The sequence below is a fragment of the Lepidochelys kempii genome, chromosome 13 (assembly GCF_965140285.1).
Source record: "Lepidochelys kempii isolate rLepKem1 chromosome 13, rLepKem1.hap1, whole genome shotgun sequence".
NCBI classification, from domain to species: Eukaryota; Metazoa; Chordata; order Testudines; family Cheloniidae; genus Lepidochelys; species Lepidochelys kempii.
In genome coordinates, this window is record NC_136392.1 from 32,133,474 (window position 1) to 32,160,446 (window position 26,973).

At 54.9% G+C, this 26,973-nt stretch overlaps 1 protein-coding gene across 1 annotated transcript in view; it reads left to right on the plus strand.

Annotated features, from left to right (window-relative positions):
* The window catches only part of LOC140897406 (arf-GAP with SH3 domain, ANK repeat and PH domain-containing protein 1), a 119,164-nt gene that overhangs the window by 38,394 nt on the left and 53,797 nt on the right, over positions 1-26,973 (plus strand). The window contains exons 7-15 of the mRNA XM_073310052.1: positions 6,813-6,898; positions 7,378-7,453; positions 8,935-9,021; positions 10,438-10,538; positions 16,740-16,809; positions 17,676-17,763; positions 18,591-18,639; positions 19,620-19,783; positions 24,211-24,344. Of these exons, the coding sequence (XP_073166153.1) occupies positions 6,813-6,898; positions 7,378-7,453; positions 8,935-9,021; positions 10,438-10,538; positions 16,740-16,809; positions 17,676-17,763; positions 18,591-18,639; positions 19,620-19,783; positions 24,211-24,344 (855 nt within the window). The remainder of the gene's footprint in view (positions 1-6,812; positions 6,899-7,377; positions 7,454-8,934; positions 9,022-10,437; positions 10,539-16,739; positions 16,810-17,675; positions 17,764-18,590; positions 18,640-19,619; positions 19,784-24,210; positions 24,345-26,973) is intronic.

The window sequence follows — 26,973 nt, forward strand, 5'->3', positions numbered from 1 at the left end:
CTCCAATTGAATGTATTTGTGGGGATTATATCAAGGCCTCTTCCATTGCCAGCCAGCCTAGCTCCTGGTGGCTGCTTTTCAGCTTCTTGTGTGGCACAGAGATGTTCCTACTGTTCATTTTTGACCAGATGCCTTGTTTCCTGTAGTCTGATACCTTGTTGAATTTACAGAAATTACAACTGTGCCCATCCCCTCTCCCTTCCCCAGGCCCGTGAGCAGCGGGCAGAAGAGGCTAGGGGATGCTAAGCCTCCCCAAACACAATGCGGTGCACCTCCCTTGGGAGGCATGCCGCCGGCCCGTGCCTTTGGAGCCCTGCCTCCAAAAGGGTGCCTGGGTCATAGTCTGGCCCTTGCTTTGCCCCAAGGCCCCGTGGTGCTCATCCTCTTCCCCCTGGCCCCGCCTGCACTGCTCCTCTTCCTGTCCCCACTCTGCCTCTTCCCCCAAGCCCTGCCCCGCCTGCCGCTCATGCCTCTCCACCCGCCGAGTGGTGGGCAGGTAGCGGGGCGGAGAGGTGCGAGCGGTTGGTGCAGGGTCTTAGGGGAGGGGGCAAAGAAGCGTGAGCGGCGGGGCTTGGGGGAGGGGCAGAGAGGCACGAGTGGTGGGAGGGGGCAGAGAGGGGCAGGCAGAGGGGCCTCAGGGCAGAGAGGGGTGGGATGGCCTTGGGAGAAAGGGGCCAAGCCTCGAGGCGGAGCAGGGGGCAGGGCCACAGTCTGGGCATCAGTGGCCCCCCGCTTCTCAGGAGCTTCCAGCGCTCATGCCCAGCCTCCCCAAATGTGGGAGTCATGCGCTGCCCATGCCCAGGCCAACTGTATTTGTGTCCCCCCCTTCACTGGGTACAGAGCCCTTGCTATTCCTGACATCCAGACAGCTGCTTTGTCTGACTCGTGTGCTCCTCAGGTCTCGTCAGCTTCGCCCAGTGCCTCATGAAACGCCCCCAAGCCTCTTGTCCTTTCTGAACAGCAGCCAGGTTCCACTGTAACTGATCTACAGCCTGTCCCTTCCCCATAATGCTCCCTGCTGCCTCATAAACATAACCCCCTCCTTGTTAAACGGTCTCCTCCTCCCCCACTGAGTCCCTGGAGTCCCCAGCCTAGCTGGCCCTGCATGGGGAACTGGAAGCATCCAGAGAAAGCTCCCATGGGGCCCTGGGTGTAGCCTTCATCCTAGCCATCTAAATGTAGCTTGCACAAGCTCCCTCCTCCTTGGAGGGGTCAGGGAGCACGCTTGGTGCAATGGAACATTCAGTGAATTTACAAGCAAGTAGAGAAGTTCCTCTCATGGATCAGTAACTGGTTAAAAATAGGAACCAAAGGGCAGGAATAAAGGGTCAGTTTTCAGAATGGAGAGAGGTAAATAGCGGTGTGCCCCAGGGGTGTGTACTGGGGCCAGGGCTGTTCAATGTATTCATAAATGATCTGGAAAAAGGGGTAAACAGAGAGGTGGCAAAATTTGTAGATGATACAAAACTACTCGAGATTGTTAAGCCCAGAGCAGACTGCACAGAGCTACAAAGGGATCTCACAAAACTGAGTGACTGGGCAACAAAATGGCGGATGAAATTCAGTGTTGATGAATGCAAACTAATGCACATTGGAAAACATAATCCCAACTATTCACACAAAATGCCAAGGTCTAAATGAGCTGTTGCCACTCATGAAAGAGATCTTGGAGTCATTGTGGATAGTTCTCTGAACACATCCGCTCAAAGTGTCAGTCAAAAAAGCTAACAGAACGTTGGGAATCATTAAGAAAGGGATAGATAAAAAGACAGAAAATATCATATTGCCTCTATATAAATCCATGGTGTGCCCACATCTTGAATGCTGTGTGAGATATATTGAATTGGAAAAGGTTCAGAAAAGGGCAACAAAAATGATTAGGGGTATGGAGCAGTTTCCATATGAGGAGAGATTAATAAGACTGGGACTTTTCAGCTTGGAAAAGAGATGACTAAGGGGGGATATGACAGAGGTCTATAAAATCATGACAAGTGCGGAGAAAGTAAATAAGGAAGTGTTACTTACTCCTTCTCATAACACAAGAACTAGGGGTCACCAAATAAAATTAATAGGCAGCAGGTTTAAAACAAAACAAAAGGAAGTATTTCTTCACACAACACACAGTCAACCTGTGGAACTCTTTGCCGGAGGATGTTGTGATGGCCAAGACTATAACAGGGTTCAAAAAAGAACTAGATACATTCATGGAGGATAGGTCCATCAATGGCTATTAGCCATGATGGGCAGGGATGGTGTCTCTAAACTCCATTTGCCAGAAGCTGGGAATGGGCGACAGGGGATGGATCACTTTATGATGACCTGTGCTGTTCATTCCCTCTGGGACACCTGGCATTGGTCACTGTCGGACGACAGGATACGGGGCTAGATGGACATTTGGTCTGACTCAATATGGCCGCTCTTATCTTCTTAAGACTCTATGCTGAGCATGTGCAAATGGCAATTTTCTGCCCCTTATAACTCAGACAACCAAATCTGACCCATGTGTCAGGGGCCAGGGCAGCTGTCCGTGTGGCTCTTACCTTCTGCCCTCCAGCTGGAGCCGTGTCTAGGTAAGGGCCATGCATGGGCTGCTGTGGGGAGCCAAGGACCCTCTTGCCCTGGGCAGGGGGCCCACAGGGTGAGGAAACAGGCCAGAGGCTGTTCTCGACCCCACCCCCACCCCTGGCAAGTGGAGGGTCTGCAGCGCAGCTCCCCACAGCTGCCCAGGCTCCCGGCCAGGCTTCAGTTGCTGGCCTGGCTGGGGGGACGGGGGTTGGGGGGGAATAGGAGGGGCCCCTGCCAAAAAGTGGGAGGGCCATGGCCCCCTGGCCCCCACTATTCCAGCGCCACTGGATGGGGCACAGTTGGGACTACTCCTCACCCAACACTCCTGGATCCAGAACTATGCAGGGACCCCCAGCTAGGGTACCAAGGATCATGTGGCCCCCACTCCCTTGAGAAAGAAAGAAATCCCAGGGAGGAGCCAGCCCCCGGGTCAGAGAAACTCCATCAACAGGAACAGGCACAGGACATGGCCTCTCTGAGGCCCAGGGTTGCCAACTTTCTAATTGCAGAAAATACCCTTGCCCCACCCCTTCTCTGAGGCCCCCGCCCAGCTCACTCCATCCTCCCTCCCACTGTCACTTGTGCTCCCCACACCCTCACTCATTTTCACTGGGCTGAGGCAGGGGGATTGGGTGCGGGAGGGGGTGAGGGCTCCAGGGTGGGGCTGGGGATGAGGGGCTTAGGGTGCAGGAGGGGACTCTGGGCTGGGGCAAGGAGTTGGGGTGTGGGAGGGGAAGGGGTGAGGGCTCTGGCTGGGTGTATGGGCTCTGGGGTGGGGCCAGGAATGAGGGATTTGGGGTGCGGAATGTAGTCTCTGGGAGGGAGTTTGGGTGCGTGAGGGAGCTCAAGGCTGGGGCAGGGGGTTGGGACGTGGGAGCGGGAGGAAGTGCAGGCTCTGGGAGGGAGATTGGGTGTGGGAGGGGGATCAGGGCTGGAGCAGGGCATTGGGGTCTGGGATGGGGTGTGGGTGCAGGTTCCGGGAGGGAGTTTGGGTGCGGGAGGGGGCTCAGGGAGTTAGGGCGTGGGAGGGGCTGAGGGGTTCAGCTCCGGGTGGGAGTTTCATAGAATCATAGAATATCAGGGTTGGAAGGGACCTCAGGAGGTCATCTAGTCCAACCCCCTGCTCAAAGCAGGACCAATCCCCAATTAAATCACCCCAGCCAGGGCTTTGTCAAGCCTGACCTTAAAAACTTCTAAGGAAGGAGATTCTACCACCTCCCTAGGTAACGCATTCCAGGGTTTCACCACCCTCCTAGTGAAAAAGTTTTTCCTAATATCCAACCTAAACCTCCCCCACTGCAACTTGAGACCATTACTCCTTGTTCTGTCATCAGCTACCACTAAGAACAGTCTAGATCCATCCTCTTTGGAACCCGCTTTCAGGTAGTTGAAAGCAGCTATCAAATCCCCCCTCATTCTTCTCTTCTGCAGACTAAACAATCCCAGTTCCCTCAGCCTTTCCTCATAAGTCATGTGTTCCAGACCCCTAATCATTTTTGTTGCCCTTTGCTGGACTCTCTCCAATTTATCCACATCCTTCTTGTAGTGTGGGGCCCAAAACTGGACACAGTACTCCAGATGAGGCCTCACCAATGTCGAATAGAGGGGAACGATCACGTCCCTCGATCTGCTGGCTATACCCCTACTTATACATCCCAAAATGCCATTGGCCTTCTTGGCAACAAGGGCACACTGTTGACTCAAAGTTTGGGTGCAGGAGGGGCTCAGGGATGGGGTAGGGGGTTGGGGTGCAGGAGGGGGTGCAGGCTCTGGGCGATGCTTACCTCAGGCGGCTCCTGGGAAGCGGCTGGCATGTTCCTCCAGCTTGGGAACGGAAAAGTGACTCCATGTGCCACCCCTGCCGGCAGGCGCCACCCCCACAGCTCCCATTGGCTGTGGTTCCCGGCCAATGGGCACTGCGGATCTGGTGCTTGAGGCGGCGGTAGCACATGGAGCTGCTGTGGCCGCCCCCGAGCTGGAGGGACATGCCAGCTGCTTCCTGGTAGCCACGCTCCGGAGCCGGGCAAGGACCCTGCCAGCCCTGCTGCACCGCCAACCGGACTTTTAATGTCCTGGTCAGCAGTGCTGACCGGAGCCGCCAGGGTCCCTTTTTGACTGGGTGTTCTGGTCAAAAAACGGACATCTGGCAACCCTACTGGGGCCCTCAGACACTGATGATGTCCCAGGACTCCAGATGGCTATCTGCAGCATTGCTATGAGCACACTTCTCCTGTGCTGAATTGGCTGCCAACTCCAGCTCCCTCCTATCCTCTCCTCACACAGTCTGACTCCCAAGTGTCCCCCAGGGTCCTCTCCTTCTCTCCCTCCCCCTGTCTTTTCTCCCCTCCCCTCCCCTTCCCTATAATATTTGTAAGAGAAACAGGAATAAACTAAGCCAACCCTTTGTCCGCTTCCCCCACAAAAAAACTGAAAAAGGAAAGAACTGAATTGAAAAACAACCCGCCACCCAGAAGGGAAGAGAAACCCCAGCCCTACCATGCTGTTTGCTGCCCAGCACTCTGCCCTGCCTCTCCTGGAGTTGGTCTGTCTCTCTTCCTGGTCTCATTTCAATTGTTGGATTCATGTGCGGGAGCTGGGTGGAGGTGGTGACCTGGGCAATACTGGAGGTCAGACTTGATGGTCTAGTCATTCCTTCTGGCCTTAAACTCAGTGACTCCTTTTTTTGTGTGGGCTGTATGCTTCTCAGGACTGGGCCTGTCTCCTGCTGCCACAGTGCACATAATAAGAAATGCAATACATGAAAAAGGCTGGAAAGTTATTCAGTATTGTTAAAATTACTTAGCTGTCATTGACCTCATCTCTGGAAACACCGTTTCCGCTGAAACTTTCCAAAATTATTGAGTTTGAGGCATATGTTCAGCATGAACAAGTTCAGCCCAACTTGTTAAAGTTTGGCATCGTTATAAGCAACTAAACCCAGGACGTGTTAGGTAACTTCCATACAGTAGTTGCTACCATTAGAAAGGAAGAAGCTTGTATCCCTGCTGGACTGGGTGGGATTCAAACCAGCCACACAGAGGCAAACAGGTCTGTAGCAACACCCTCAATCATCCATTCCCTCATAGGAGTGACCGGGAAAGGAAGGGGGAGGCTGCTTTCTGGAAAGATGAGTTTATTAACTCACGTTCCAGCCACTTTGGAGCTCACACAGGCAAAATCTCCCACGCACTCCTAATCTCAAACGCACTGTCAGCCACACTCTATTCTTAAAGGGCCAGCTCCCATTAGCCAAATGCATGCCCTGAAAATGCAACAGTAAAAGAAACTAGCAGAACATCCACATTCACTTCTAATTACAAGGTTCTGCAATGTAAAGTCATTCCAGTAGTTACTTCAGGGTCCTTCCACTAATTGTTATACATACATATTTGAGCCTTCAACGCAAACCATTTCCACATTAACTACAGGAGTAACCAGGGCCTGTATGATGATGTTTTCTATGTTGGACCATCCGATAGGGAGCCACAACACACACAGAGGCAGTGGGTTACACAAATATTTGTGAGACAGTGGAACACTGGACATCAGAATTCTTGGTTTCTATTTCTGGCTCTGAAAATAAATTGTGCTGTACTGGTTACAGACTGGGTAGCTAAATGTAATACCACCTATTTGGGTCATCTCTGGGGTTTGAACCCAAGACCTCTGGATGTAAACACCTGAGTCACTGACACTTGACCTTAAGAACCAGACCTGTTCAGTATGGAAGTGTAGCAGAGTCATAACATTCTATATGTGGTCTAGCTTCTAGAGAGTAACCGAGCCACGGTGTGTTAGCATGGGATACACAATAACCTAGTTTGACATGCATATTCTGAGGTGTGTGGCAAAGTATAGGAGACTTGGCCTTCTAGTATGAACCCTGAGTTAGCATTAAATGACCTCACTCCCAGTCATCAGTGAATTTGTATGAAAGCTTGGCTCACGATAAGAGCTGTGAAGAGCACGGAAGTGTTAATAGGAGCTAGTTGAATAGCTGGGGCTAGTCTCCAGGCTTACAGATGAGTGCACCACCTACTGGGCTACACAACACTGTGTTAGGCAGTCTTTGCTGGTCTCTGGCTTGCTTCTCAAGAAGTCTGTAGCTAGCACAAAATTGCAAGACTGCAGTAGTGGGGGCCAAAATCACATTATTCACAAGGGATGGCAACACGGAGGGTGATAAGTAAACAATGCAGAATCCAGCAGGTAACAAGAACCAACTCCTGGGTGTGTTTTCCCCTCAGTATCTGATCAAAGTGAATGAGATTCAAACCAAGAAAGGAGTGGACTTGCTGCAGAACCACATCAAGCATTGCAATGCTCAGTTCAAGTAAGAGTGATCGGTTATCTTTATTCCTTATCCTCCCTTTCTTTGCCAGTTTAACTGAGGAGACCTAGGCATTGATTTATTTTGCAGTGAACAAATATCCTGCAGTCACCCTCCACCTGTGTGGCAACATGCTCAGCTTCCTCTCCCTCTGGAGATGGTGTAGCCGTAGGACTCTATGATAGTGTTTGTCCTGCAAGTTACAGTACTTGGTACTTGCGTTTTGACAGTACAATACAAAAGCAATTAGAGTGCTGACTTCCCACTCCTCGGTTTGTTGTCACTGGTTATGATGAGAATCTAGGGTTCCTGATAATAAGGTGTGTGAGGCCAGGACTGTTGGCCCAAAAGGGTTAATAATGACACTGCAAAGCAAAGGCTCTAAGGACTGCAACGCACAGCGGCATGTTTTGTACATGCAGCACTGTCAATGCTAGGAGGTTTAGTTCAAACCGTTCTCTCACATTCGCTTCTCCTGTTAGTTTTTTCCAGGAATGTTTAAAGGCAACAGAGACGCTTAAGCAGTTTATAGAGAAGCTCACCCCTGAGCTACAGAGAGTGAGTATGCATCATAATGCCAGCTCACCGGGGACCAAGGCAAGAGGCGGGCATGGGCCCTGGAGCAAGAATGTCTACCCCCTAAAGTCTCTTTTTACCCCTAAGGAGGCTTCTCATATGTCCAATTTTCTGGGTCATGACCTCGGTTTTGGTCTGCCAATCTCTGTCCAGGTGGATTTTTAAAATATTAGCAATTGTCCAGGATTTCTCTTCCCCAGCCCCCCAACCCCACGTGGGGGGCTGACAGCTGGAACCGCAGCCTCCCCGCCAAATTCTTCAACCCCTCCCTCTCCCCCCAGTACCCCCTCTTCCCCTCTCCAGCAGTATCCTCTTTTTGGGAACCTGAAACATGTTAGTCCTACCCCATAGGAAGTAGAGAAGGTTTAAAGGCTAAGTGGAAAGTTCCCAGGGCTTGAAAGCTAGGATAAGTAGATACAGCTCATGAAAAGATTTGAGGATGCTACTATACACTCCATAGTCCTATCATCTTTTTTAAGCGTTTCTTTTGTTATAACTCTCTGATGAGGATTAGGATGCAATCCTCATTTGGGTGAAGTATTCATCTTTAGTGCTGAGCCCTCAGTAACACTGCAGGTAATTTTGGAGCCTTCTTTACATGCTTTCCCCACAGTAACTTGGAGTTTAAAAGCTGTACAGCTGGCTGGTTTTGATATTTTGCATGGAGACTGACTTCACCAGCCCAAGGCGGGTTCTCCAGAAAAGGCTCCGTGCCAGTTCTTTTAACACTCTTGGTCTCTTTACATGTGTAGCACATTAATACAAACAACATTTAAAAAACCCCTCCAATACATTGTCTCAATACAATCTATTCACAATCAGTAACTTGAGGAATGGAGAACAAGGCATAATATGCAGCACTTGCAGTGTCCGTTAATGCTAAAACACGCAAACCCTTCAGCTATGCGTCTGCCCCACAGGTACGTTGAAAATTAACTGTCGTTTTCTGGCAAACTGAACCTTTGATCCTGTTGACTGTTTTCATTCCCGACTCATCTCAAGAGGGGGCCATATTAAGCTTCAGTCTTCTGGATAGTCAGTGCCTGGTTCAGAAACATGAACAGCTGTTGTCATGATGGCGTGTCCTGAGCACACATTGTTTATATAATGCATTCAAAGTATAGCCACTGGGCACTCACCAGGCTCCGTTTGTCCTAGCTGAGGAGCACTGAGGAAATACTGCTGTTCCCTGCACCTGTAGATAGAGCTGCTCTCGTGGAGATGGGCTTTTGGAGAAGCTTGTATTACAGTAGTACGTGCCCTGTGCCGTGTAGCTGCACGGGGGGAGAGCCTCAGCCTGGCCTGTGTTTTCAGTATGGTGCTTCCCACAGGAATGGGAACGCATGTGTTATGGGAGAGAAAGGCCTGTCTTGCCCAAGAGAATGAGTGGGATGTACAGACAGAGGCAAAGCGCAATCCAGCTCCCCTGCTTCAGCAAATCACTGTGGTGTGATGCCTTTCAGATGAAGGTCAGGCAGGACGAGGAGAAGCAGCAGCTGTGCTCCCTCCGGGATCACCTGAAAACAGCGTTACAGCTGGAGCAGAAAGAGGTAAAGCGGGTCCCCCTTCCTAGGCACTGCCATTATGGCTGCCTGGTGGAGTATTCACGGGGAGAGCAGTCTGTGCATTGCATCCCCGGAGCTCATGTAGGGAACAATGCATTTGCAAGTGCATCTCCTTCCTGGCTATGGGCTGTGCCCTGTGAGGTGAGCTGTGCCCCCCCATCCAGGGAGCTAAGGGGACAAAGGGAAGCAGCTGTCCTTGCTCAAATCTGGAGGGGCCGGGGGGATGGTGAAGGCTCTGCTCTATCCATGGCTCTGCAAAGTTCTCCTTTGGGGGCTGTGGATTGGATGCTGTGAGTGAATTTCCTGTGCCTGGAAGGTGCTGGAGTTGCAGCCCAGGGGACTGGAGCCCACTCTTCCCAGAGCAGCTGGGGAAAGGGAAGTGGAGGGCATGTCTTCCTCACCCCTCGTCCTGTCCCGGCAACACGCTCCTCCTGTTCCACAGGGACCCAGCTGCTGGTGATGCCTGGCTGTCCCAGTGGAGTAGGTTGAGGCTGAGGTGCTGTTGTGGTTTCTGCCTATTGAGCTTGCTGACTGCCTCCCTCTCTGAGGCAGCCCTTCCTGACCGCCTCACCCAGTGCAGCCCATCCTGACTGCCTCACCTACAGCCCTGGCAGTGCCCCCTTTGCAGGCTCCCTAGGGATTGTGCATCTGCCAACGGGCAGTGCAGTCTGGGGCATGCAGCATCCCCAAGCTGGGCCATGCCAGACTGCCCTAGCTGTGAGGAGTGGGGACTCCAGAGAGAGGGGATGAGCCCAGAGGGAGCAGCAGGATCCCCCCGGTACCTGTCAGAGGCTGTGGGAAGACAAGGAGATGAGGGGGCCCAGGGAGATTGGAATCGGGGGAGGAGCCCTCCAACACTCCTCTGGAAAGACCCCCACCTACTCCCCTCAGCAGTAAGCACCCCCCGAATGACAGGAGCGCCAAACCTGACCGCTCGTGGACCCAGCACGCTGGCAGCCTCCCCAGGGCTTACTCTGTCACTGGCCTCTCTGCTGCCGCTGCCTCAAGGGGCCTGTTCTTGTGGTGGCCACGTCCCCTCCCACACACACCTCCTTTCAGCCAGGCCACGGAGAGCGGCTAGGCAGGAATGGCTTCGGTCACTACTGCCCTGCCAGGGCTGGGCTCCCTCTCCCTTCCCATGCCCAGCTTGGGAATGAGGCAGTGCTGGGGAGCGGACTGAGGGATCTGTGGCTTTCGTACCACTCGGTTCTGTCTGTGTTTGCTCCCTGGGCACTGCTCTCCGAGTTTGGTTCTTGCCACATTCGCTGCACTGTGTATTAACATCACATCTCCTCCCTGGGTGGGACCTTTCTAAGATGCCGGTCTGGAATATGCCGTCAGGAGGAGTCACCCCAGGGAGAGATGGGCATGGGCTAACGACTACCTCTTTGTGTCTGCTAGGACTCTGCTAGCAAGCAGCTACAGTACAACATGCACCAGCTGCAGGGGAACAAGCAGTATGGGACCGAGAAATCGGGGAACCTCTTTAAGAAAAGTGATGGGTAAGTGCAGAGTCTGTACGGTGATGGGTAAGTGCAGCATCACACGTCTGCAGCGTAGACAGTAAGGATCTCCAGTGCAGCCCCTCCGCCCCCTCAGCTGAGTTGCTGAGCTGACCGTGACCCTGTGTCTCCGTCAGAATGCGTTCATTTTGGATCAGACGGGAACCCTGCTTTGTGCAATGAAAACTAGGGGCAGCAGCATAAACAAAGGGGAATGAGAAATAACATGGGGGAGTGGGTTTCTAGTGACAATCTGCATGGGGGCTGGGCTGAGGGATGGCAGCACTGTGTTCCCAGGATCATCCCCAGGAGCATTCACTACAGACTCCCGAGCTGAACCTCCTTTGGGCTTTTTTCTACCAGTTCCAAGTCTTTCCAGGTCCCTTTCCTATCCTCCCCACGCTAATAGGCATGACACTCTGCCCGGGTTAGCCTCCCCTGCACACTTCACTAGTGTCGCTCCCCCGCATCATTAAGGAAGATATTAAATGATGGAACAGTGATGTTCCTGCAGACCTCAAAGCCATTCACAGGAGCTCAGTTACATGATCCCTCTGTGACAGAGGGGCCAGGGGAGACACAGGGCAGTGAAGGGGCCACAGGTGGTGGGTGGCAGAACCAGGAATAGAAGCCAGATATCTGCGCCACTGCCTTATACGCAATGGGAGGGAGCACAAGGTAGCTGGGATACCAAGATACTACGATGGTGTCCCAGATCAGGGCTGGCTGCACCTGTCCCCGCCTTGGGTCTCTCTGAATGCATCCCCTCCAGATCTGAGGCCTCTAGCTTTCACTTCTGTGGGTGGAGTCCTGTGATTTCCCCCCCACTCAGACCAGGTCCTTGTTTTCCAACCACGTTTGACCAGCAGGTCCGACTGGACTACGAACCTGTGGTTCTTCCCTTGGGGAGCTGTGATGAATAGTGACCCAGGCTGCTCCTGTTGTCTATTGTGAACAGCAGTAACGCAGCTTCATGAGAGAAAAGGATTTTAAAACTGTCACGGAGTCCCTGGGCGATGCTCTGGAACTGCTCCCCATGAAGCCAGTCAGGACTCTGGGGCAGTCGCCTTTCTGTGAGCAGCCTGTCTTCAGGACACACAGCTCACACTGCTTCCACCTCCCTGGGTCTGACCTCGGAGCATTCAGCATCCTCTGCCCCTCCGTGTGCTTCCCCCAGCGAGTCCACTCAGGCAGGGCTCCTGGGGAAGCCAGAGGGTCCTGCACCCCAACTTCGCAGTCAGACGTGACTCTCAGCCAGCCAGTAAAACAGAGGTTTATTAGATGACAGGAACATGGTCTAACACAGAGCTTATAGGTGCAGAGAACAGGACCCCTCAGCTGGGTCCATTTTGGGGGGCAGTGAGCCAGACAACCACGTCTGCCCTTCACTCCATGTCCCAGCCAGCCCCAAACTGAAACTCCCTCCAGCCCCTCCTCCTCTGGGCTTTGTTCCTTTCCAGGGCCAGGTGGTCACCTGATTCCTTTGTTCTCCAACCCTTCAGCTTTCACCTTGCAGGGGCAGGAAGGGCCCAGGCCATCAGTTGCCAGGAAACAGGGTGTTGGCCATTCTCTGTGTCCAGACCCCTGCACACACCTGCCCTCTAGGGCTCTGCAATGATCATACACCCTTACCCCACCACCTAGATACTTAAGAACTGCATAGGGGAAACTGAGGCACCCCCACACTATTCGGAGGAAACATTAAGAACAGTCCCACTTCGTCACAAAGACAACAGCAGGCCTACACACGTCTCTATCGTAGCAGGAGTCCTCTTTCTTCTTCAGGTGATGGCCCCTATATGGATTCCAAACCTGGGTGCACACGTGTGGGAACAATTCTGTAGCAGTGCCTGTTGACCTGCATTTGCATCGTGCGTTGTCCTTGTGTCCACAGCCAAGGTTATAAGAGGTTGTGTGCATCGACTCCGCTCCGATTCCCTCTTACCACTGCATGGCCAGAGTCAGAACCCCTGTTCCTCCGCATTCTTAGCCTAGCTCAGAGAGTTGATAGTCTGGTCTGCCTTTGTGTATGTAGTTATAGATAGTATTTGCTTGTTTTTATAATGTATTGTAATTAGTTAGGTTCCCTTTAGGACTTCTTCTCCCATTGGGGAGACTTCTCCACCTGGGGACTATGCCCTGGCCAGTTGGCTTCACGACCTGGACTTTGTGGCCGCACGCCTCCTCTGTGCGTGACAAGCACCAGCGCTGCCTGTAATGCCTCGGAGAAGCCCGTGCGGTCACCCATGGCACCATTTGACAGTCGTTCCCAGCCCGACCACGGGGGGCCAGGGAACTTTGTCTCTGTAAGTGCCTCGTGTGCCCAGGTATCTGTCAATACAGCCGCTGCCTGAGGAGCTCCACTCTGACCACAAGAAGCACAGCCATGGGCATACGGGCAGATCCCAGCCTGGGACTGCCCCTAAATGCAGCACCGCCTCCCTGAGCCGGGCCCAGTTGGGTGAGAAGTCACATGTCAGCCTGGCTGCTGCAGCTCCCAAGGAGTCCAGGACAGAGAACAAAGAGAAACACTGCTGAGATTCACCGGTGCCGCCACCAACTGCAATCACCGCTCCAGCAGCGTGCACCGGCGGGATCCTCCAGTCTGCCATGCGCAGTCCCCCACCGACCCAGCCGCCTGGAACCGATTTCTTTCAGGATGTAGTCTGCACCAGGTGTGGGTTCTTATTGTTTGATGATATGCTGTATCTAGTGTGGGATGGTAGATGACAACTCGGGGTGTGCAGTCAGTGGGGTTTTTTCCCCTCTACTGAAATAGATTCTTCTGGGGTATTTGGATGGCCCATTCAATGGCGCAATATGCTTTTCTGATGGATTGTCCTTGTTTAGTGGAGGCGTTTTAAAGTGTGTTTAGGTGTCTATCCCGGACTTTGTCTCGGGAACATATGCTGTGGTATCTGATGCCTGGCTGTAGATAACAGATTTCTTGGCATGTCTGGGACTGTTACTGGATCTCTGAAAGTGGATGTGGTGATCCATGTGTTTGTTGTGCATAGCTGTCTGTAGGGCTCCACTTCTGAAGCTGATTGTGGTGTCCAGGAAGTTGATGCTGGTGTGGGAGTGTTCTAGAGTGAGTTTAATGGATGGGTGGTGGCTGTTAAAGTTGTGTTGGAAATCTATGAGGGAGTTTAAGTCATCTGTCCAGAGGATGGAAATATCATCAATGTAGCTCAAGTATATCATTGGTCTTGTGGGGCATTTTTCCAGAATAGTCCATGAAGACAAACACCACAGACAACCATATACGAGAAATCCATTGAGCACCACACCTACCTTCACAGATCCTGTAACCACCCCAAACACACCAAGAAATCTGTTATCTACAGCCAGGCACGCAGATATCACAGACTATGCTCTGAGGAGAAACTCAGGGATACACACCTTAACACACTTAAAACTGCCTTGATGAAGCAAGGACAATCCACCAGAGAAGCAGATTGCATCATGGAACGGGCCACCCAAATACCTGGGGAGAACCCGCTTCAAAACAGAAAAAGAGAGAGCCTCTGACTGTATACCCCTGGCTGTCATCTATCACCCCACACTGGAATCCATATGAGGTATCATCAAACAGATACAATCCATATTTGATGGGGACTACATCCTGAAAGAAATCTTTCTTGAACCCTTTTTCCGGCCTTCAAACAACCTCCCAACCTCACTATGCTCATCATCAGAAGCAGGTTCCCCACAGACCAGGACGCAACAACTCAAAGCGGCAGCAAACCCTGCCAGAACAACAGATGCAAAACCTGCAGACATATCTCCATTGCTATGATGATCAATATTCCCCACAACACACTTTTCAAGATCCATGGGTCCTACACAGGCCTATCCCAACATGAGGTGTACCTCATCCACTGTATCAAATCCCCCAAGTATGTGGCTGAAACCAGACAATCACTATGCTCTCGAATTAACTCTCACAGAAAAATGAAAAAAGACAAAAACACCAGATCACATGTAGGCAAACACTTTTCACAAAAGGCTCACTCAACATCTGACCTCTCAGTCCTCGCTCTCAAAGGAAACCTTGACAACAGCTTCAAAAGATGAGCCTAGGAACTTAGGCTATATCTACGCTACCGCCTATGTTGGCAAAATGTATGTCGCTCAGGGATGTGAATAAACCACCCCGCTGAGCAACGTAAGTTATACTGACCTAAGCACTGGTGTGCAAAGCGCTATGTCGGCAGGAGAGCTTCTCCCGCTGATACAGCATCTGCCGTTTGCAGAGATGGTTTTATTATGCCGACGGGGGAGCTCTCTCCCATTGGCATAGAGCGTCTTCCCCGCATGCACGGCAGTGTATCAGTACACTGCGCCGCTGCAGCGATATATGTGTAGACATGGTCTTAAATTCATAACTCTCTGCTTGACACTAAAAACCATGGACTTAACAGAGACCCTGGATTTATGGTCCATTACAACAATTTGTAACATACCCTGCTGCCTACTAACCCTCAGTATGCATCCCATGAAGTGAGCTGTAGCTCACGAAAGCTTATGCTCAAATAAATTGGTTAGTCTCTAAGGTGCCACAAGTCCTCCTTTTCTTTTTGCGAATACAGACTAACACGGCTGCTACTCTGAAACCCTCCATTGTCATCCACTGCAAAGATACTAATTGCCCACTTCATTTTAAGTGGTCTCCTACAACATGTGAACCCCTTTTGCTTAACAATCTGTTCCACCTTAGAATCGTAGAAATTTAGGACTGGAAGGGACCTCAAGAGGTCATCAAGTCCAGCCCCCTGCACTGAGGCAGGACTAAGTATTATCTAGACCAGTGGTTCTCAACCTTTGTGGGCTCAGGGCCCATTTGTAAATGTTTATGGCCTGTTGCAACCCAATAAATAGTCTGGGGGTAGAGGCCCTCGGGTGGTTTTGATTGGATCCTGCCCCCAGGGAGCTTGGGTCCTGCCCAGCACTCACCCCAGAGCGGTGGCTCCCGCAGCTCCAGTGCTGTGGGGCTGGCTGGACTTGGCTCTCCACCCTGGGCGTTGCAATCTCATGGGTTGCAGCACAGCTCAGGTTTGGCCCTGCTCCCGACTGCTCCCCTGAATTTGTGAGAGTGGAGTTGTGACCTGGCTCCTGGGGTGGCACTGCCACTCATTCATATTTGGCGTACTGGGACGCCTGTCATGATGACAGCTGGGCCAAAGCTGAGTGGCACAGGGACCTCAGAGGTTGCAGTGCCTGGAGCAGGGAGGTGAGCCCAGCCTGTCCCGTGGAAGAGGAGTCACAGGAGCTGCCATGCGACCTTTTGAAATATTCTGGCAACCCAATGCTGGATCCTGACGCACGGGTTGAGAAACCCTGCTCTACACCATCCCTGACAGGTGTTTATCTAACCTGTTCTTAAAAACCTCCAGCTTGGACACTCTGGTTACCTTCTCCAGACCTGAGGAAGAGCTCTGTATAAGCTTGAAAGGTTATCCCTTCCAGCAACAGAAGCTGGGCCAGTAAAAGATATTACCTTGCCCACCTTATTACAGACAATTCCAAATCTGTCATGAGTTTGCAGGGCAATATGGCAGCACAGAGGCCAGGTAAACCATGGAAATGATCAGGGGCTGAAGGGATCGATGTGCGAAGGAGACTGGAAGGGTGTAACATGTTTGGCTTGGCTGAGCAGTGCCTGCAGGTGGGGAGGGGACAAGGCAGTTTACAAACCCATGGGAGGTGTAAATATCAAGGCAGGAGAGGAATCTAGGGCATGGCAAGGGCTACCGCTAGAAGTGGAAGGAAGCGCATGAACTGAGAGGCCTGGAGCACATCCTCGCAGTGAGCTCTGCCAGGCTGGGACTGGCAGCAAGGCCAGCCCATGGCTTGGGGAAAATGCTATATACATCATCTCCAGTAAGAGGCTGTGCTGCCCATCCATCACGCCTCTTGCGGCGTGCCACAGGCCACCTCTCTCAGCTCAGGGCAGGCCAAGGGCTCCCCCGCCCTGCTCTTGCTACTACCTCCCACCTGCACGAGCCAGGCAGTTTGTCAGGAGCAGAAGCTGTGGCCTTAGCTGTGCCCTCCTCTCCTCTCTGCATGGGTGCCTGCAGTGGTGCTGCTCTGCACGCTCCTTTGACAGGCTGGTCCCTGGCTGAAGGGGTCTCCAGCCCCTTGGGCAGAAGGACTTTGAGCATCTCCTTTGAAATGAAAGAATTCCCGGTTTATTTTCAGGTTGAGGAAGGTCTGGCAGAAGAGGAAGTGCACGATCCAGAATGGCTACCTGACCATCTTTCACAGCACGGTAGGGCTGGTGCCTCCATCACCTTCATGGCCCATGCTCAGAAGTGGTGGGCTGAAAAGGCCTGTGGGATTCAGTGCCTTCCGGGGGGGTTGTGCAGATGATTAACACTTTGTTACCCACAGTGAGTCTAGTGGCTTTCCCTGAGCCTGACTGGAATCCCTGGAGTATGATGATTTAGTTGGGGATTGGTCCTGCTTTGAGCAGGGGGTTGGACTAGATGACCTCCTGAGGTCCCTTCCAACCCTGATATTCTCTGGTTCTATGATTCTATGATCTTCTCCAACCCCATGCTGCTGGCCTGACCCAATGCCCACTGGAGTCTTTCCTTTGAGGCTGGAGTCCCTGTGCCCTCAGTGGACCACAGGCAAATCACTAGGGTCTTGCCCAGCCTGAGAGCCGGCACGGAGAGCGCACCCAGCATCCAGGAGCAGGGGAAAGGTCATTGCTGTGATTTTGTTTATTATTATTGATGACAGCACCGGCAAGGACAAAGTGCATGGGTTACTGGGAAGGCCGACTGCATTCTGTCTGGCCCCTGTCACTGGCCTAGCTGAGCGCTCACAGGCTTCAATGGATTCCCCTCACAGCTCCCGTGGGAGGCAGGGCAGGGCTGTTATCCCCGTGGACAAAGGGGAACTGAGGCCAGAGAGACTAAGTGACTTCCCCAGGCTCACACCGGCAGGCTCTGACAGAGCAGGGCCTTGAACCTGAGTCTCCCAAGTTTAGGTTTGTCCCTAACCGCTGAGAAGTTCTTCCTCCCTGTTCCCTGCCTCAGTGACCCTAATCGCTTGGGAGCATTGCCGGGACCTGCCCCCAGGGGTTGCTATTCTAGCAATGCTGCAAGTACTCCATCTTCCATCCACTAGCTAAACCGCTCACCAACCAACCTGAATTTGCTGACTTGCCAAGTGAAGCCGAACCCGGATGATAGGAAGTGCTTCGACCTCGTTTCACGTGAGTCCCATTGTCTGTTTCGTAATGCCTGGGGAAGGCCCGATGGGCAGCCGCATGCTGAATTTCTGACTCAGGGAACCAATGCAGCAAGGTGCAGGGCAGGGGCATTACTTGTGTGGTTCCAATCGGGAGCTCTAGGCCAGGCCCAGGGCATGGGGATACGGAGCAGGTTTGCGAGGCCGTTGGCAGTTCTGAGCTTTCAAGCTGCTTGGCAAACACAGAGCCTGGGTGTTGTGATTAAAGGAATCTCCCCAGCGGGATTCGCCAGCGTATGCCCATGCTGGATGTCTGGCTGGCCGGGTGGCACTAGCAGGGGAAAGCGGAGGTTTGGTAACAAGCACATTGTGATGCAGGCAGCTTAGCCCACCGCAGGCGTTCCTAGGTGTTGGTATGGCAGCAGTGCTCCGAGTCAGGGTCCCATTCTGCCTGGTGCTGTACGTGCACCTCAGTAAAACACAACACCCTGGCTGGCTTCCTGAAAGGACTTGGGGCTGAGGAAAGATTGACAGAGAAAGAGGGGTAGAGCTCAGTGGTGTAGCACCTTCACAGCCTCAGATGCTTGCAGCCTACGGGCATGTGGGCCAGAGCTCTTGCACCTGGCCCCCCTGGCACCACCTTTGGGTGGGGCAAGCAGGGTGCTAACCCCATGCACATTGGCCGCAGAGGCTGAGCGAGTGAATGGCGTAGGAGCGGCCCCCCTCTGTGTGCTGGACTGTGCCACACACCCCTCACCTGGGGAGTGCAGAGAGCTGCCTCTGGGCGGCGTTGGTGCCCTCTGGCTGCCGGTTTGTCTCAGGTCTAAACACACATGGTTCTGTGTATCTCAGATAACCGCACGTACCACTTCCTGGCGGAGGACGAGCAGGAATGCACCGCGTAAGTACCAGGGTGGGAGCAGGGACTGCGCTGAGTCGGGAGCAGAATGGCCAAGTGGCATAAGGCTTCTTGTGGGGGACAAGTACCAGCCCTGTGAGCTGCTGAATGGGAGGCAGCTCCTTGGGCCATCTCACTCCTCTGCCGCAGGTTGGAGCCCTGCATCCTCCTCGCCCCTCCAGGAGGGAGGGCAGCAGGGTAGCCAGGCTGAGGCAGGGGCTGCTGATGCCTGATTTGCCCAAGGCCATGGCTGGAATTCAATGGCCCCGGGCTCCCAGGCCTGCATGTGGAGCAGAAGAGCCAGCAGCCTCCGTGTTGCCCGTCCCTAGCACCGGCTGGAGCAGTGGGACTTGCCTGCAAAGGTCTGCTGCCTCCAGCCTCCTTCTCTTGCCCATCCCCAGCTGTGAACGTGGGGGTTGAAAAGTGGTGTTCTCTGTTGGGCTGCCTCTGTCTGCCCTGCAGGGAGACGCAGCAGCCAGAGGGCAGCAATGGCCGGTCTGAGTTCACCGGCCCTCACTACCAAGTTCCTGCCAGCAATGAGGTGTGGGGAGGAGCCTGCTGTGAGCCCACCCTACTTCCTTCTCTGAGCCTGCACAGGCCTGTAGCGAGCTTTGGCCCACCCCAGGCAAGTGTTGGTGCAAGGCTAAAGGTGCAGGGCAGGTCTGGAAGCACAGTCCCCACCCCTGCAGCTCTGAGATGCTGCTCTGCAGCCACTCCGGGGCTCCTGCCAAGTGCCAGGGTGAGGCCATGGGGCAGAGTCCCTCCTCAGAGCAATGTGCATGTGCAGAACTCGAGGTCTCCACTGCCCCAGGCACCCTGCCCATGTTAGCCCTGAGCACGCAGGGGGCGATGGCGCAGCACGGCAGCAATGGCTCATGCCTAGCCCTCGCTTCTGCTCCCCCGTGCACCAGAGTACAGAGCCCGTACCCCCTTCCTGACATGGAACAGGGGCCCCTCTGACAACAGCTTCCTCCTCCTTGCAGCTGGATTTCTGTTCTCAGCAACAGTAAGGAGGAGGCTCTGAATGTGGCCTTCAGCCGGGTGCATGGCAGTCGAGAGAGCAGCATGGAGGGGCTGACCAGGGCCATCATCGAGGAGATCAGGTGCATGCCGGGGAACAGTGTGTGCTGCGACTGCTCAGCACCAGGTGAGCGTAGTCATGGGAGGATGGGACAGGGACAGGGACAGGCACCTTGCGCAGTCAGCACCCAGCACAGTGATGCAATGACCCTGCTCCAGCCAAGCCAGCAGCCGTCTCGAAGGCAGCTGCTAGCCCCTCCGCTGCCCTGTACTCCACTCACAGCATGGGGCTGCTGGAGCCATGGGTGGCAGGGAGCATCTGGGCACCCTACCCCCACCCCAGCCAGCACACCACTGCTCTCACCCCCATCACCAGCGCCATTCAGGGGCTTTCCACAGCTCCTTGGGAAAATGCCCTGCACTCCTCCCTCCTGCAGAAATACCCAGTTTGGCGGGAGCCCCACATAGAGCTTTCCCTGAATTACAGCCTTGAGAGAGGGGACCATGGATCTGCCCTCAAACTCCTTGGACCCCCCCCCCTCCATCCCCCCCGAATCAATGGAAGGATCCTGCTGTGAAACTGCTCAGTGAGAGGAGACTGAGTCCCCTCAGACACCACTTTGCTGAACCCTTTGCACCTCCGAAATCAGTCCCTCCTGCTCCCACCCCGCCCTTTGGCTCCTCCCACTCAGTCACTCCTGCCCTCTGTTGCTGGAATCCTAAGTCCGGTTCTGGTGCCCACAGTTCAAGAAGGATGCTGATAAATTGGTGAGGGTTCAGAGAAGAGGCCATGCAAATGACTGAAGGATTAGAAACCTACCTCATAGTGATATAGACTCAAGGAACTCACTCTATTTAGCTTAACGAAGAGAAGGTTAAGGGGGGATGTGATTAGTCTAGAAATACCTACGTGGGGAACAAATATTTGCTGGTGGGCTCCTCAGTCTACCAGAGAAGGTCTAACACTCCAGTGGCTGGAAGTTGAAGCTAGACACATTCAGACTGTACAGAGGTGTACATTTAGTGGAAGGGTTTACTAAGGGGAGTGAAAAGAACAGGAGTACTTGTGGCACCTTAGCGACTAACAAATTTATTAGAGCATAAGCTTTCGTGGGCTACTGCCCACTTCATCGGATGCATAGAATGGAACATATAGTAAGATATATACATATATATATACACACACACATACAGATAAGTTGGAAGTTACCATACAAACTGTGAGAGGCTAATTAGTTAAGATGAGATATTATCAGCAGGCGAAAAAAACTTTTGTAGTGATAATCAAGATGGCCCATTTAGACAGTTGACAAGAAGGTGTGAGGATACTTAACTTAAGGAAATAGTTTCAATAAGTGTAATGACCCAGCCACTCCCAGTCTCTATTCAAACCCAAGTTAATGGTATCTAGTTTGCATATTAATTCAAGCACTGCAGTTTCTCATTGGAGTCTGTTTTTGAAGCTTTTCTGTTGCAAAATTGCCACCCTTAAATCTTTTACTGAGTGGCCACAGAGGTTGAAGCGTTCTCCTACCGGTTTTTGAATGTTATGATTCCTGATGTCAGATTTGTGTCCATTTATTCTTTTGCGTAGACTGTCCGGTTTGGCCAATGTACATGGCAGAGGGGCATTGCTGGCACATGATGGCATATATCACATTGGTAGATGTGCAGGTGAATGAGCTCTGATGGCATGGCTAATGTGTTTAGGTCCTATGATGGTGTCACTTGAATAAATATGTGGACAGAGTTGGCATCGGGCTTTGTTGCAAGGATAGGTTCCTGGATTAGTGTTTTTGTTGTGTCGTGTGTGGTTGCTGGTGAGTATTTGCTTCAGGTTGGGGGGCTGTCTGTAAGCGAGGACTGGTCTGTCTCCCAAGATCTGTGAGAGTGAGGGATCATTTTTCAGGATAGGTTGTAAATCTTTGATGATGCGCTGGAGAGGTTTTAGATGGGGGCTGAAGGTGACAGCTAGTGGCATTCTGTTATTTTCTTTGTTGGGCCTGTCCTGTAGTAGGTGACTTCTGGGTACTCTTCTGGCTCTGTCAATCTGTTTCTTCACTTCAGCAGGTGGGTATTGTAGTTTTAAGAATGCTTGATAGAGATCTTGTAGGTGTTTGTCTCTGTCTGAGGGATGGAGCAAATGCGGTTGTATCTTAGAGCTTGGCTGTAGACAATGGATCGTGTGGTTTGTCCTGGATGGAAGCTGGAGGCATGTAGGTAAGTATAGTGGGCAGTAGGTTTCCGGTATAGGGTGGTGTTTATGTGACCATCACAGTAGTGTCCAGGAAATGGACCACTTGTGTGGATTGGTCTAGGCTGAGGTTGATGGTGGGATGGAAATTGTTGAAATCATGGTGGAATTCCTCAAGGGCTTCTTTTCCATGGGTCCAGATGATGAAGATGTCATCAATGTAGCGCAAGTAGAGTAGGGGCGTTAGGGGACAAGAGCTGAGGAAGCTTTGTTCTAAGTCAGCCATAAAAATGTTGGCATACTGTGGGGCCATGCGGGTATGCATTGTCCCCAAATGTGAAATAGTTATGGGTGAGGACAAAGTCACAAAGGTCAGCCACCAGGTTTGCCGTGACATTATCGGGGATACTGTTCCTGACGGGTTGTAGTCCATCTTTGCGTGGAATGTTGGTGTAGAGGGCTTCTACATCCATAGTGGCCAGGATGGTGTTTTCAGGAAGATCACCGATGGATTGTAGTTTCCTCAGGAAGTCAGTGGTGTCTCGAAGGTAGCTGGGAGTGCTGGTAGCGTAGGGCCTGAGGAGAGAGTCCACATAGCCAGACAATCCTGCTGGGGAGTGGTGACTTCTCCAGCCCTGGCAAGTTTTGAATGAAGACAGGGATTATTTGGGGTTCTCTGGCCTGTGTATGCAGGAGGACAGATTAGATGAGGCCTTGGAATCTGAGAGTATTAAAAGTGGGATGTCGGGCAAGAAACTCCAGGAACTGCCTTGTACTGGAGCACTGGCAGCGCGATCACCTCTGCTCTGGCAGCAGCCTACAAACCCCATCAGCATTTGCCCTTTTCCCAGGGGGAATGGAGGCACATGGAGGGGAATGACTTGGTCAAGGTCACCCAGCCAGTTAGTGTCAGAGTCTGGCATAAAGCCAAGTCCCGTGCTCTAGCCACTAGCCTACAGTTCTCTGTGCCCCCCCGGGCCTGAGCTCAGACATTTCCAGGCACTGGCAGCTGGCATGTTGTGTGAGACTGACTAAGTCAGGTTCTTTCTTTGAGTCTCATTGCTAGGGAGCTAGTTCCAGAGGGGGCATGGCCCTTTACAGACAGAGCCAATAGCAAGGCAGGTCCCTGCCCAGAGCAACGTCCAGACCAAGCATTTGTGTGAGTTGCACCTAAGCTGGAGCCCTAGCACACAGGGACACGGACCTGCGAGGACAAGGCACCAACCTCTCACTCCAGAGAGGGAACTGGGGGGAGGAGCAGTGGCCTGGAAACTCCTTCTAGGGGTACCTTTAAAATCAGTGAATTTACGCCCTCCATTCCCAGACCCCCATGGGCAGCCCCGTCACTACCAGCAGCTATGGAGAGTGCATTTCCATGGGTCGTCGGGGAAAGAGCATCTTCACCAAATAGCTACAGCAGTGCAGCTGCACCCGTGCAGATCTGCCATTTTAAGTGTAGACCTGCTCTGAGCGCCACTGCACGCAGCATGCGCAACCCAGAGCAACGGCATGGCAAAGCAGCCAGCAGACCTGTCAGCTCCCATCCACAAACCCCAGGGGGATGACAGCCTCCAAGGGGGGGAAGGAGCTCCCTGCCCAGACCCAACAGGGGCCAGTTGGGGGGAAGGGGCTCCCCACTCTCCTCCCACCCCGATCCAAAGCTGGGACATTTTCAAATTATTTTTCCACGTTTGCCATAAACAGCCCCCTTTGCCATCCTCCACTCAGTCGATCATGTAAAGTCAAGTGGCCAGCGGCTCCTTGGACCCCATGGCACTTCCCCTTCCTGTTCTCACATTTTTTTCTACAGCCCAGATTCTCTATTCTGTCCAGTTATGCCTCCCTGATTCTGTGCCTGGCCCCCGGCACAGACTAAAGCATCCTGGGGGCTGCTCTGACTTGCACCACCCAGCTGTGGTCCCTGAGGGACTATCCACCAGCTTGAGACTACCAGAGAGCATTGTGCTCCAGCCATTCCCCTGCGGGGTGCCGGAGGCTGCATGGAGGAAAGCAGAGGAGCTCTGACAGCTCTAGTCCCAGCAAGGATTCCCTCAGTAAAGTGCACCTGGTCTGGGGAGGGGAATCTGGCTCTCACTGTCCATGTACCTTCATTCCCAATATAGTCTCCCTTCCACTCTCCTTCCTTTCCTGTCTCTGTCCCAGTCCATCCACCCACCTTCATCCTCTCTCTTCTCCATTTCCACCACCTGCTCAGATGCCCCACTGTAGGCCGGGGAGGGGGGGGGTGAGACTGAGTGGTTGACAAGGTGTCTTGTTCACCCCATCCTGTGCCCCTGACTGCCCAGCACCTCTGGCAGGATGGGGGTGCTAATCAGAGCAATGTGCTGTCTCCCCAACAGACCCAAGCTGGCTCTCCATTAACCTGGGCATCCTGATCTGCATCGAGTGCTCCGGGATTCACCGAGAGATGGGCGTGCACCACTCCCGCATCCAGTCGCTGTCTCTGGACAAGCTTGCAACCTCCGAGCTCTTGGTAGGGAACTACCCGCACATGCTCCCTCAGGGCGCCCCCCCGCGCTCTGCCACCCCCTGCGCTCCCTCAGGGCGCCCCCCCGCGCTCTGCCACCCCCTGCGCTCCCTCAGGACGCCCCCCCCGCGCTCTGCCACCCCCTGCACTCCCTCAGGGCACCCCCCTGCTCCGCTGCTGCCCACACGCGCACTTCCGCAGAGCCCCCCCTCTGCTGCTGCCCATACGCGCTCCCTCAGGGCGCCCCCCCGCGCTCTGCCACCCCCTGCGCTCCCTCAGGACGCCCCCCCCCGCGCTCTGCCACCCCCTGCACTCCCTCAGGGCACCCCCCTGCTCCGCTGCTGCCCACACGCGCACTTCCGCAGAGCCCCCCCTCTGCTGCTGCCCATACGCGCTCCCTCAGGGCGCCCCCCCGCGCTCTGCCACCCCCTGCGATCCCTCAGGGCGCCACCCCCACGCTCTGCCACCCCCTGCGCTCCCTCAGGGTGCACTCCCGCACTCTGCCACCCCCTACGCTCCCTCAGGGCACCCCCCTGCTCCACTGCTGCCCACACGCGCACTTCCGCAGAGCCCCCCTTCTGCTGCTGCCCATACGCGCTCCCTCAGGGCGTCCCCCCGCGCTCTGCCACCACCTGCACTCCCTCAGGGTGCCCCCCGCACTCTGCCACCCCCTGCGCTCCCTCAGGGTGCCCTCCCACGCTCTGCCACCCCCTGCGCTCCCTCAGGGTGCCCTCCCACGCTCTGCCACCTCCTGCGCTCCCTCAGGGTGCCCTCCCATGCTCTGTCACCTCCTGCGCTCCCTCAGGGTGCCCCCCGCACTCTGCCACCCCCTGCGCTCCCTCAGGGTGCCCTCCCACGCTCTGCCACCTCCTGCGCTCCCTCAGGGTGCCCTCCCACGCTCTGCCACCTCCTGCGCTCCCTCAGGGTGCCCCCCGCACTCTGCCACCCCCTGCGCTCCCTCAGGGTGCCCTCCCACGCTCTGCCACCTCCTGCGCTCCCTCAGGGCGCCCCCCCCGCTCTCTGCCACCTCCTGCGCTCCCTCAGGGCGCCCCCCCCGCTCTCTGCCACCTCCTGCGCTCCCTCAGGGTGCCCTCCCACACTCTGCCACCCCCTGCGCTCCCTCAGGGTGCCCTCCCACGCTCTGCCACCTCCTGCGCTCCCTCAGGGTGCCCTCCCACACTCTGCCACCCTCTACTCTCCCTCAGAGCGCCCCCCTGCTCCACTGTTGCCTACGCGCGCACTTCCGCAGAGCCCCCCTTCTGCTGCTGCCCATACGCGCTCCCTCAGGGCGCCCCCCCGCGCTCTGCCACCCCCTGCGCTCCCTCAGGACGCCCCCCCCTGCGCTCTGCCACCCCCTGCACTCCCTCAGGGCACCCCCCTGCTCCGCTGCTGCCCACACGCGCACTTCCGCAGAGCCCCCCCTCTGCTGCTGCCCATACGCGCTCCCTCAGGGCGCCCCCCCGCGCTCTGCCACCCCCTGCGATCCCTCAGGGTGCCACCCCCACGCTCTGCCACCCCCTGCGCTCCCTCAGGGTGCGCTCCCGCACTCTGCCACCCCCTACGCTCCCTCAGGGCACCCCCCTGCTCCACTGCTGCCCACACGCGCACTTCCGCAGAGCCCCCCTTCTGCTGCTGCCCATACGCGCTCCCTCAGGGCGTCCCCCCGCGCTCTGCCACCACCTGCACTCCCTCAGGGTGCCCCCCGCACTCTGCCACCCCCTGCGCTCCCTCAGGGTGCCCTCCCACGCTCTGCCACCCCCTGCGCTCCCTCAGGGTGCCCTCCCATGCTCTGTCACCTCCTGCGCTCCCTCAGGGTGCCCTCCCATGCTCTGTCACCTCCTGCGCTCCCTCAGGGTGCCCCCCGCACTCTGCCACCCCCTGCGCTCCCTCAGGGTGCCCTCCCATGCTCTGTCACCTCCTGCGCTCCCTCAGGGTGCCCTCCCACGCTCTGCCACCTCCTGCGCTCCCTCAGGGCGCCCCCCGCACTCTGCCACCCCCTGCGCTCCCTCAGGGTGCCCTCCCACGCTCTGCCACCTCCTGCGCTCCCTCAGGGCGCCCCCCCCGCACTCTGCCACCTCCTGCGCTCCCTCAGGGCGCCCTCCCACGCTCTGCCACCCCCTGCGCTCCCTCAGGGTGCCCTCCCACGCTCTGCCACCTCCTGCGCTCCCTCAGGGTGCCCTCCCACACTCTGCCACCCCCTGCGCTCCCTCAGGGTGCCCTCCCACGCTCTGCCACCTCCTGCGCTCCCTCAGGGTGCCCTCCCACGCTCTGCCACCCTCTACTCTCCCTCAGAGCGCCCCCCTGCTCCACTGTTGCCTACGCGCGCACTTCCGCAGAGCCCCCCTTCTGCTGCTGCCCATACGCGCTCCCTCAGGGCACCCCCCCACGCTCTGCCACCTCCTGTGCTCCCTCAGGGTGCCCCACCGCACTCTGCCACCTCCTGCGCTCCCTCAGGGTGCCCTCCACGCTATGCCACCCCCTGCGCTCCCTCAGGGTGCCCTCCCACGCTCTGCCACCCCCTGCACTCCCTCAGGGTGCCCTCCCACACTCTGCCACCCCCTGCGCTCCCTCAGGGTGCCCTCCCACGCTCTGCCACCCCCTGCGCTCCCTCAGGGTGCCCTCCCACGCTCTGCCA